Source organism: Oryzias melastigma, linkage group LG12 (genome assembly GCF_002922805.2).
Source record: "Oryzias melastigma strain HK-1 linkage group LG12, ASM292280v2, whole genome shotgun sequence".
NCBI classification, from domain to species: Eukaryota; Metazoa; Chordata; class Actinopteri; order Beloniformes; family Adrianichthyidae; genus Oryzias; species Oryzias melastigma.
This window is the reverse complement of record NC_050523.1, coordinates 13,464,505-13,477,469: the sequence shown is the minus strand read 5'-3', so window position 1 is coordinate 13,477,469 and position 12,965 is coordinate 13,464,505. Positions and strand designations below refer to the sequence as shown.

At 37.2% G+C, this 12,965-nt stretch overlaps 1 protein-coding gene across 1 annotated transcript in view; it reads right to left on the bottom strand.

Moving 5' to 3' along the window:
• coro1cb (coronin, actin binding protein, 1Cb) overlaps positions 1-3,935 on the bottom strand; it is a 12,442-nt gene extending 8,507 nt beyond the window's left edge. The window contains exons 1-2 of the mRNA XM_024299059.1: positions 3,641-3,935; positions 1,326-1,525 (exon numbers count right to left, since the gene is read on the bottom strand). Coding sequence (XP_024154827.1) covers positions 1,326-1,523 — 198 coding nt within the window. The 5' untranslated portion in view covers positions 1,524-1,525; positions 3,641-3,935. The remainder of the gene's footprint in view (positions 1-1,325; positions 1,526-3,640) is intronic.
• Positions 3,936-12,965: the final 9,030 nt, after the last annotated feature.

Here is a 12,965-nt window from a genome sequence, read left to right as displayed (position 1 = left end):
GTGTAAACTCAAAATTGAATTGAATCAAGTGGATCGAAAAAATGAGGGAAAAAAAAAACTGAATCAAAATTATTCTGGAAATTATTGTAAATACCCATCCCTTAAGTAAAATAAACAATTTATATCACTAAATACAATGAATTCTAAAGCGTCTGTTTTGCATTGGAACAATTCCGCCAAGGCCCGAGCTTCTTCTGCAGTGCTGTCAGTAGCAAATACTGATACACACCTACAATGAATGCCCCCTAGTGGTTGTTAGCGGGAAAATAACAAACCAAAAATTATATTTATATTTATATTTTTAAAAATCACATAGAAGTCGCACCCGAGTATAAGTCGCATCCTCAGCCAAACTTTGCAAAAAAAAAAGTGACTTGCATTCAAAAAAAAAAAAAAGCAGGTAGGTTGAGCTTATGACAAACAGTGTCCGATTTGAGTAAGAGTTTTTTTTAAGACTGATATACTGAAATCTAATCAGTTTCACTAAATGTTCTTTTATCACTCATTTTATTGCATTGTATTTATTTTATGAACTTATTTTCTTGCATTTTCCTGTATGTTGCCAAAGTTTTTTAATTTCTGTGAAGCAGTTTGAATTGCATGTGTACATAGGGAAATATAAAAATAAAAACAAGAACAACTTTAGAGTGATGCTTAACAGGAGGCACAGTAACAGAGTTTCACTCCAGGCTGCGGAGTAATTCTTAGCCCTGATCTTTTTTTTTTTTTTTTTCTGTTTGTAAATCCTCTCTCCTGGTCCATCTGGGTTTCCGTGCTTAGAGAAGGAGTTGGCTCCAACCCATCTGACAAGTGAGCCACTTAAAAGGCAGCCAGAATGAAGAGAGATTATGGCTGCATTACCATTCAGAAAGAATCAGATCTGGATGCAGATGAGATCTCACCTGGAATGGCTTGTGTTGGAAAGAGGGAAACAGGAAGGAGTGAGTTTGCAAAATATGTTTTTTTAATCAGGGCAAACATCAATGTAGGCATTCTTTTAATTGAAATTAGTGAACATTGATGTTAGGGCCTTCCCTACTCATCCTGGTGTCATATTTAGTTTGTAATCTGACAGTTTTGACCAAAAACAAATCAATAGTGAGATTTTCTGTCTTCAAATATAACACACTGAAAAATCAAATCATTCCAAATTAGTGAGAAAAGAGACCAACATTTAGCCACACCAATATTCAAAAGCACAAATATATTTTAGAATGCTTTTTTTTTTTTTTACTTTATAAACGTAGTATTTATGACTGCTTTGTGCAAAAATACAACTCAAACAATCACCTTTTACTGCAAGGATGAGCATAAGAACACCTCACCTTGTGCAGAGGAAGGACGAGAAAGGCTCCTCCTCCGCTCGCCTCAATGATTATGGCAACAAACTTGGGGTTGACGGCACAGAACGAGCTATCCCAGGTTACCCTGGACACACGGATGTCATCGTAGCACTGGTCGTTCCTCACAGCCTGACCAAACACGTGACGGAACTTGCTCTGCCTCACAACTCGTCGCATCATATCTGCAGAGGAAAAAAGAGACTTAAATATGCAACAAAAAAATAGTCTAAGATTATGCTTTTGAAGTGTTTTTCCTGTTCTTTATAAATATCTTTTGAATCAACTTTTAAGCTTATGGAAAACACAACAAATTCCAAACTGGGGTCATCAATCTGCATCGAAATGCAGAAATTTGGGCTCAGAACTGAAACCACAGCCACTATATTTTTAAGATGCTGCATCAGTTCTTGTGAAAACACCACAGATGGGATGTTACTGCTGCGAGATTCAGGAAATGAACTCAACTGTCATCCTCATTTAGTGCTCACATTAAATGGAAATTAAATGCAAAAATCATTGAAATCAAATTATTTGTTGTTTTCTAAACTAAAAAAATCTTCTCAGACAAATTTTGATGGATCTTATTGTGAGATTTCATGTTAAAACATCCATTGCTGCATTTTTATATCCTTGTCAGACATTTGGAAGTTTGTGATCACAGCAGGCCACCTGCTTCTCTTCATTAGTCATGGACTGTGAAAATTAGACAGCAGATTCATCGTCATAGGGATCACATTCTGATTTTTTTATTAGCTACCTCAACAAAATACCAACACTTTCAAGAGATGAAACACACACACATCTATAGGACTGCAAAGAAATAGAAAAAAGATAAGATTGATAAAGCTGGAACACAAGTTTTGTGTCAAACATGGGGGAGTTTGTTGGAATAAGTCACACTGTATTATTATTGTGTCCTGAGATAGAAATTATGTGATATTTTGTTATTCAAATGAAAGTTACATCTGTTTCAATCCCCATGTTTTGGATTTTTGTTTTGACAGACTACTAATCAAAATTGTTTAAACACCTGCTTATATCTACTTTATTTCATTTTATTCCACCTTTGTGCTTGATTTATTAATTTTTCATGATTTTTGTCATTTTTTGAGACCTGTACCTATCTTACTTTCTTTAGCGCATACTAACTTTTTAGCTCTAAAGTTTAAAATGTAAATGATTTTATCTTGTAATAGAAGTACAATGCTTTGTTTTGATTTATTAGTCTGTGAATTTACTAAAAAACTTTAAGGGCGAGAATGAGGTGATTATAAACAAACCTAAACGTTTCCCTCAAAATAATAAATTTAAAGGGTGTATTTTATAGATGTGTTATTATGCATAAAGCTAAATGTTACTGTGTTAATGATATATAATATACAAATATAAAATTATAACTTGAAGTGTTTTTTAATTATTATTAAAGGCCTGCAGTCTTGATTCAACGGAAGCTCGGAGAGCTCCGCTGGCGTTAAACAATGGCTGCTAATGCTAGCTGCTCCCCTCTAGACGGAGGGCTGCTTTCAAAATAATGAATTAAAAATAACATTAACAGAAAAATAAAGGTGCATGAAATGTGTAATTCCTCAAACGGATATCGCTACACACGCCTCGCGATGTGAACTTGTGGCGTTTTCAGTGTGTTTCAAAACTTAGCTAAGCTAGCTAACATTGCGGTTACTCAAAACACGGGGGGTGGAGATTTGTAGTTTTGTGGGAGCATCCCTCATTTAAGAACCACTTGAAATTTCGGTAAAGTATTATCAGTCATGACTTATGTTTGTAAAACCAAAAACTGCGATAACTGATGATAATGTGCTCAAATATAGACGAGAAATTGGTGGGAATTGAGAATCAGCCGTAAAAGCGGAGCAGCTGGCAGCTGCGCCGGGGCTGGTCCCGCGAGCCACGGCGGACAAAACCCGCACAGATGTTTAGGAATCGGCACTATTTCACTCCAAATATCCTACAAGTGAGGGTTTGTGTCCGAACCAACACACCCGGCCTCTAAATGTGCTGTGCGGGGGTCGGTTAGACGGAAGCCGCATCCTCCGCCGCTCCGGCATGTTTCGCATCCGAGCTGCGGTGGGGGTTAGCCCGCCGCTAGCTAGCCGTTAGCTGCGGTGGACCGCTGCCAGCTGACGCAAGTGCAGATATTTCCACCCAGCTTTTTTTTCTTTCCTTTTAATGGCTACTCCCGCTCTCAAACCCATCAAGCGAGCTCACAATGATGCTGCAATGCCAGATACACCCCTAAAAACAAAAATAATAAACATTTCCAAAATAGGTTTGCTCACCTCCTAATGCAAGATTTTCCGATGCACGGGGGTCATCAATCTCAACACATGAATCTGGCACTTTAGGCGCGCCCTTATCCTGCAGGACGTTGCTTTAGTATCCCCGAATAAAAAGGGAAAGGCTCCTGTCCCCCCCACACACTCTCGATTGCTATATGTGAGGGGAATCAGTGCTTTAAAACCTATTCCAGGATGCCAATGCACAAAATCCACATCCACTATCTGCTCCTCACCTGCTAAAGACTGAAAACACTCTATTCTCATCCAGCTATTCAATTCGGGAGGATGACCGGCTACGGCACATGCGCAGAAAAGCTTTTTTGAGAAATCTTTTTAATTGAATACAAAACATTTTTAATAATTAAGTGCACCTTTTGGCTTTTGATAAAACATTTATTTACTATTTTAAAAAAAGAATAAAAAGGATGAGTTGCATGTGTGCCCCCTCCCCCCTCCGTCCCATCACCCATCTCCCATCCCATCCTGCCCTGCCCTCCACACAACCCCAACCCCCTCCCAAGAAAGCATCCATTCAATGCCTCAAGACTTTAGTGAAGTTACTTCAATAACATGTTGATGTTTGTTGTTTATGTTGGTGCACTTTCACAAAGTCAAATGTGATTTGCACTTCAGGGCCACCGTCCAAAATGACAACATTATAAGAGATTTTTCTTTTTGACTTTTAATTGCTTTTTAAATATATTTTTTATGCATCTAATCTTCAATTTTCACATTTAGTTCAATTTTTGCATTTACATTCTTATTACAGTTTAATTATTGTGAGTTAATTTCTTAATAAATCTTGTTTTGGTTTTCATTTTATAGCTTTTATGGGTTATTGTGCCTTTCATGTGGTTTGTTTATGGCCTATTTTATTCTACATATTTTTTCTTTCTCTTTGCACTCACCATTAGTCCCCCATAGAATTGTAATTCTCTTATGAAGTGTTCTTTATCTTGTATTTTGCTTTAATAATGGAAATTTTGTATTTAGAAACCCAGCTTCCAGTTGGTTCCTTGCCTGATCCTTTGTCAACTCAAATAGTTTTGTCATAAACTGGAACACGGCAACACAAAGTCCTCTTGTGACTATTTTTCTTTGGCTTTCAGTCACTCTGTCTTCATGGTAAATTCAAATTTCATTCAAGCTTTAGCTTAAATTTCCACCCCAATCCTCTTTTGATCTATTTTCAAAGCGGTCTTTTAATTATAATTATGTCATTCTTAGTCTAAATTAAAATCTCATATCGCTTTCTAGAACATACAGTAGTTTCTGCATAGCGGCAGGAAAGCATTAGAAATTTCCCTTTCGTTTGTGGGTGGATTTGTTGCCGTGGAGCAGCCCCGTCCCCCTTCCCATCATTCATCAGTTTACATGCTCTCCTAACTAACTCTCCAAATTAAAGCTTAAGATCAAGAGTGTTTGTGCTGATTGTGCAATAGTCTTACCTTTCTTTGGGGGTGCTTGAACTTCTGCTGGCCTCACCTTGGATTTTTTGGGGACATCGAAGGCGTTCTTCATTTGAGAAACCTTCACACTGGAGCTCTGCTCCGCCAGACGGACCTCCGCTTTAGGCCCGTCAGCTTTGACCTGCTGTTTCTGAACTTGGTTCACAGCTTTTACGATTTCTGCCACGGGCTTGTAGGAGCCCACATCCCCACTGTGGTCTGTCAAATCGAGGGAGGAGTTACTGCGGCTGTTGGAGCGCAGGCTCACTCGTTCTGGTGGCAGAGAACATTTCTGGCTTTGAGGTTGGTTGTGGTTCGGCACATCGGGTATGGGAAGAGTCTCTGTGGAGGCAAAGGGATGTGTGTTCTTCCTCACACTAGAGGAGGTCGGATATTTAAACCTGGACCGCCTCTCTAGGAACATCCGTCTCTGGAGCATGTCCATGCTTTGAGCCTCTTCTTCTTCTTGAGGCACTTGTGCCATTCGGATGCAGTAGTCGTAATCAATCATATCTCCATACTGTTCATCCATGTACTCAAGGGAGAGTTGCTCCCATGGGCTAAGGTCAGCTGAGAGTCGACGAAAGTTAGTAGGTAAGGTGTAAGTGCCCCTTTCATCCCACAACAAGCACATGTCCTGATTAGCTGGAGTGCTGCTTTGGGGGTCTTTGTTGAAATGAAATGTGTGTCTCCTCTTGACCCGTTCTTCTGAGCGCAGGTGGTCTTTACCTCTTCTCTGGACGTCGCCCGATGTCATCAGCTGTGCAGTTTTGAGCTTTATGAAAGGATTTCTAGGTTTTCTGGGGACAGGAGGAGGAGGACCTTTAACTCTGAGCTTTTCAGTCTGCATGGACTCTGTGGAATTGCATGAAACCAAGTCAGACCCGGATGACTGTGGTAGCACATGAGTTAAAGGTGGAGGTGTGACCACAGCCGAGTAGCAAACAGGTTCTGTTTCCTTCTTCAAGTTGGCAATCTCTCTGTCTGCATCACAGGCTCTCGGAGGACAAGACGTCGAGTCGCGTCGTTCTAGAGTCATGGATGGACTGTCCGAGTGCTGTAAAGGAGGGGTCTCTTGAGGGTGAGAGTTCCTGACTTTGTCAAAGCTGCTGTCTCTCCTGGTACTGTGTAAATGGCTGCCTGCGCCTCCTGCCTTGGCCCTCTTAGAAACGGCTCCTGCAAACTTGTTCTGATGGCACGACTCTGTTGCAACAAACCCTGACATGTCCTCTTCTTTGCCCTGGTTTTTCGACTTGTCTTGCGGAGGCTCCTGCCGGATGTGAGCTACAGTCTTTGCTGAAGCGCTTGTCTCACTGTGTGCAGCATGACTTACTCCTTTTAGCTGGCACCTGCTGCCTGTCACTTCAGCATTTAAACAGACAGGGGGTGAACTCCTCCTGAAAGAACCAGATCTCACTCTGGAAGGCGGATGAAGCTGCTCGTCATTGTGGATATGAGTTTTTTCCTCTGTAGTTCTGCTTCTGTGGCTGGGAGCAACATTGTTCTCTGCCTCAGATGGCATCCAGGTCTCATCTCGCTCCAGCAACACAAAGTCCTCCTCATTGGGGGTGTTGAATGAGGCTGTGAGGTCTCTCGTTTTGGTTTCTGGATCAAACTTGTTGCAGTCAGATTCCGATATGTCCTGATTTCCCTCCATAGCAGTCCAGGCTGCAACTTTTCTCTGCTTTTCGTGGGAAGCTTCTCTTGCCTCTTTAGGGCTCAGGACAGTTTTTGACTTCCCCACAGTGCGAGCAGCACTCTGCCTGTCTCCACCCGCCCACCCTCCACTGGTGCTCATTCGAGGAGGCCTGATTGGCTGCCCTGTTTGGGGGTCCGTGCGTGCAGGAGTGACAGCGAGCTCCCCTGGTTGTCCTCCGGCCAAGTTGCTGACATTAATCTCTCTAATCCCACCAATATTCTGATGGAGCGCAGAACACGCGTCCTCTTGATGCTGCCTGTCATCTTGCTCCACAGGTTCTGATATCTGCGTGTCTCCGGTTTGCTCAGACAGGTCGGAGTTATCAAGTGACTCCTCATCTTTCTCCGACAGCTTCTCCAGCTTTTGGCCCATCACTGTTACTCTGTCAAGACATTTTAGAGAGAAACACAATCTTGACACAGCAAAGGATTTATAGACATACGAGGACTGTTTGACATTCCACCTCAATCAAACAAACATCTTATTTTGCAGTCCATCTTAAACCACTTTGACCGTTTCTCTATTTTTGCGTAGTCTTCTGCAGCGTTCCCATTTGTCTCCCCAAGGTCTCACTATTTATCTCTGCCTATTCTGTCAGGAAGGAATGCTGCGGTAGCTATAATTAAAGCAGGTCTGACTGCTGCCAGTGAGTCAAGAGGCCAAAAAGGAAACAAGATAAGTTTGATAAGAGGTCAGCTGCCAGGTGCCAAGGTCACACTAAAGGACAAAAGCAAGACAACATCCACACGAACAACAAATCAAACTTTCTAAACGTTCCTCAGTGAGCTGTTTTTGTGTCACATTTGGAGAGGATGCTGGTTTGCGTCCCTGCAGTGTTTACGATTGTTTTAGTAACAGAAAGGTCGCTCAGAATATGAGAGTCAGGTCACAAAGGCCTTGACTTTCAAGCGGAATTGTTAATTGGGGCGTTTGATGAGCGCAGTTTAGTCACATACGTGATGGATGGCGTGTGGAAGATTATTACGGAGGGAAAACAGCTTAACGGGCTTTAGGAGCATGTGGGGGGAGTATTCTTAGCTCGCAGGAGAAGAACTGGAAAACTCTGCCTTTTTATTTAGACTAAACAAAATTCAGTGTTATTTTCAAAAATACACAATTTCTAGTGAATAAATGTTATATGTTCATTAAATCATCATCTTCTTTAATTCTTCTGAACTAAAGAAGAAAACATCTGGAAACTTGGATTTAACTTTTTCTATATTTTCCTAAGAACTTTTAAAAAAAGAAAAAAACAACTAATAGCAAAAAATTATGTAATTTAGATGGAGTTAATTAAAGCCTTAATAGCTTTATATTAGCTTTTATAAAATCTATTTCCAATCGCGTTTAGATATTTATCAAAGCTGTGAACATGTATATTAGAGCAATTCATATCATTTAGAATTTGTTTTAGTTATTAACCTTTATTTTACCAAAAATTAAGATTTCTTTTGCAAAAGTGTCTTGGCCAAGAGGTCAGCAGCACACATCACAAACCGTGAAATAAAACAGTTAATATTGGAATTATTACAATTTTAAATTAAAGTTCAGCCAAGTAACTGTGTTATAACATGAAAAAGATGTAAAACAGTCATGCATCCACATTTCATAGAGTAAATAGCCTTTCACTGGTTATCTTTTTTGCAGAAAAACATACTCAAAGCCTTTAAAACTATGCTAATAAATAAAGCAAATAAAAATTCACTGATTCTGAATGTTTTTCTTTCCTGTTTCACAGTGTTAGACTCAACAGAATCCATGTTTCCATTCTGCACAGCTCCCTAATTAACCATTTGGCCTGAGCCGAGTGTTCTATTGACACAGTGAGAATTGTCTTTGTGATTTTGTAAATCACAAATAAAGTTTCTCATCCTGATATGTTTTTTTTTTTTGCTTGGACAAATATATACTGTATTATTTTTTGATTAAATGTTTACTACTCTTGTTGTTTTTTTCTGGCATTTGGTGTTTTATTGCAAAATGTTAATTTGACTGTTTTTGTTCTATCAATTTGACTAACTTATGTACTTTTATTTACTTTTGTATAAAGCTGAATTAAAGTATGTTTTCCCCACTTATGACAATAAAACTACAATTTTATGTAGTTTCCTTCGCTTCAATTGTAAATAATCCTCTTTTTAAAAATCTGAGCAGATTTATCTTTAAAATCAAAACACTAAATAATTGAAACACTGATCATTTACTCTCAAAAACAGTTGTGATTTTTTTTTTTCTTTTTGAGAAAGTGTGCACTTGCCCTTTCTGCCACCAACCAAACCAACATGCAAGGTTAAAAGTTTTGAGCCAAATGTCAACTTTATAAGATTCATGGGAAAAAAGAGTAATAGCCTGGAAAACATTACAAAAACAGCCCTAAACAGCCAAAAATGTTATTAGTTGAATTAAAATCTGCTGATGGTGTAAAACAAGTAAAAATATATAAATAAATAAATCAAGTAAGTACATTAATTTTTAAGGATAAAATTCTGGTGATTTCAGATCAGGACAAACAACCAACAAGTAAAGTATCTTAAAGTTATTAAATAAGTTTCTCATATTTACAAGTGAGATTTTGTCCCTAAAATGTTCAAATAATATTAAAGTCATTTTAATAATTGAATTATTAATAAAGTGAGTTCATAGTTCAATTTTTATGGATCCTCTGTACTATGTTTGCATATTTTATGAAGAAAGATTAACATTTATGTAGAAGATTCTTGATTTTATCAAAATAAAATAAAAACTGCAATTATAATAAGATTTATTCTGCTGTTGCAAAACTTTATTAATCTGATTATTTTGGCTGTAGGAAAAAAATTAGAAAAAATATGGTTGTACTCTCTTAATATTCAGTTTTATATTAAATTTTGACATCAAATAACTCTGACACTCAACCGAAATGTCACTCGGTACATTTACAAACTAACCGTCATTTATGAATATTTGAACAACAAAAATTCAACTTTTTTATATCTGGTTTCATCTTTTTATTGCTGTTTCTAATCTGGATAAAGTTTCTAACTCAAGCGTTCTGCTGACAATAGAAGGGTCTTAGCTACCAGCACCAGAATTGTATGTGAAGTGTTATTTTCAGACGGATGTGTTATAATGGCAGCAATGGGAGGCATCTGCGGCGCTGCCTGTCAAAATCCCCTCCTTCTCTGTCTGCGGCAGCTTGTTTTGACCCTGCTCTGTTCTCATCTGCTCCTCTCATGCTTCCAAAATTAAGCAGATGGTTTATAGGAGACTTGTGACTTAAAGCACTCAAACTATTAGCTGTTTTTTTTCCCTTTTTTTTTAAAGGACAGTCCTTATTTTCCATCCAAACATGTGCTTTTCATCCTTATTTTTTAACATGTAAGAACTGAGTTTAAATGCAGTTCGTAGTCAGAAGAGTAAAATGATACTGATGTGCAATCTAGTCAAATTTTTATAGCAGCTTGAAAGGCAGGACTCATGCAAAGATAGAAACAAGTGTTGAATTTTACCAGTTATTTTACTTTTATTTACCACACAATTTTAAAAAAGTATAACTTTGAGAGTATATTTCACACTCTTAATTACTTCTTAAAAAGTCATAAAATTCCAAATTTAAGCCCTCATATTCACTTGCTACTTGAAGGTAGCAGCAACACCGACCACATCTAATATTCAGAGGCCACTTTCAGAACTTTTGCTGACATTGGATCTCATCGATCCCCGACCAGAACAAATAAAAGCGGTGAGTACTCACTGAAGCTGATGATCCTCCCGGCTGGGCTTCAGTCTGCCTGGAGGATCTCTCCTCCAGCGGTCAGCTGCCCTGTTATGTCAGTTCGGCTTCATTTGACTAATTAAATAAGAGCGCTTCTGTTCTGTCTGGCTATGAGACCACAGACACAAACAGAGAGATCTGCTCCACCCGAACACCTTCACAACCACATTTTGACCTCACTTTCTTTGAACCTGTATTAGTACAGAAATATCTTGCACTCTTAAAACATTTGGGCCAATTATTCAACCCAATTCTTGGATTATTCATGTTGAGATATATTTTTGAGTTACTTTTTGGAGCAATATCAACTTTTGGGGTTTCATTTAACACAATTTATCTTTTTTACCCTGATTTTTTTAAATTTTCCTGAGTTAAGATTACCCACAAAAAAGTTAATTTTTAAACTTGGATTGAGTTAAAAACAACTTGGATTATTTTGAAGTTTTTAGAGTGTGAGCGTTCAAACCATTAGAACATTTACATGCGTTTTATAGATGTGCTTTATTGACAAAGATATGAAATCATAGTTTAAGCTGAATATAAAACTGATATAAAGCCCAAGATTTGTCTTCAATATTTTAAATTATTATTAATGTATTTTTCCATTTTTAAGCATTTTACTTTATTATTTTTTTCATTGTCATTCGAGAATTTAGAGGATATTTGGACTTCAAGTTTTAAAAAAAATAAACCTTTATTTTTCTGATTTTCTGCAACATCAATAATAGTTAATCAACTATCAAAGGTTAACTTACAGATCAATGGTACGATTTTAATTAAACAATGTATTTGGTATTTACAACAGTAAATGAGCAATTTGAAAAATAGTACACTATTAATTTCTGTAACTTAATTATTTTTTCTATTAAGTAAATTAAGTAACATTTTTTTCTGATTAACCATTTGGTGTCGCATATGACTTTTTTTACATTGTCAATGTTGGCATGTTTCACATGTTTTACCAAATTCATTGTGAACACATTTTGCATTCTATTGCATAAACTCTTTAAAGGAAAATGGGCTGAAAAAAAAGTAATTTAGGATTATATTTTCAATTAAAATGATGCAGTAACTGTGTTGAAATGATGGTAACAGGGTTGAATAAAGTAAGATGAATGACTAGCTATATTATTCTTGATAAAATATCCTAAAAAAAGTAATAAATAAATGCCCAAGAGACCACAAAGTTATATGGTAACAACAAGCATGTTGTTGACCATGATGAATAACTATCATTTTAATTATTATGTTTAGTAAAACAAATGTACCCACAATCACAAGAGACATAAAAAACTTAATTTTAATTTCATTTTAGCTGCTTTATTTGAGAATTAATTTGGTCATTAAATGGGCGGAATTAAAGAAAATTGTTTTAGGGGGTACTTTTGTATCTTAAAATCTATTTTCAAGCAATATTTCTCTTAGCTTTTATAAAAATTTAGTCCCAGGATAAATACATTTACTCCAAATTTGCTCATTTTAGATTTTTTTTAATAAGGATTGTTTAAAATTTAATGGTTGGGGGACAAACGTCTCCCACTTTTGGAATGACCCATACACGTAAAAAAAATGCATAAAAGGGGAAGAAAAAAAATCTTTTGAAATAAAAGTTTAGAAATTACAGTTAAAAAAAATTGTTTCAATGCCAAACGGAAAAATAAAGTCTGAAAATATTTTGCATATGAGATTTTATTTCCATGATAAATATATATACTGGACACCATTCTGAGAAAAAAACAAACAGTACTAAAACATGGACAATAACAATTTACAGTAAACAAAAGTGAAAAAACAAACATTATTTAAAAAAGTAACAACCGTTTACTCCTCATTCCTTTAGGTAAACTTCCACAGCTCTCAAACTCACTCGCTTTGGCGTAAACTCGCACAATTCTCTCTAAAACTATAGACCCCCATAGTGAACAATACACCTGAAAGCCCTCAATGCCAAGCTCTAAACTTGGACTGTTTTGATGCCTGCTATCCCACACTAGTGCAATTAAAAATAAATAAACAAAAAAGTAAAATTCTAACTCAAAGTCATTTCCATTGGAGCCGGAATAAAAACATTTGTACAAGTTACAGAATCAACCGTTTCTGCAAGCGAACAGCAAACAAGAAGACAGGTGACTACAGTCTGTCTGTCACGTCTTCTGTTTCTGATGAAAAGGAGATTTTATTCCAGCAAATGAGGTTCTTCAGTCAGCTGTTGAGCCAATACGATGAAGCACGAGTCTCAACAACACTAAACAAGTACAATATTATTATTATTAGAGGCAACTGATGAATGGAAATCCATTAATTATGCTTGATTTGAGGAACTGCTGTGGATGGGTCTGTCTGTGCTGGTTTACAATACAACGTGTGCCAAACACTGCAAGGAGGGGTTATTATGGTGAGATATTGAGTCAAAATTAAAGATAA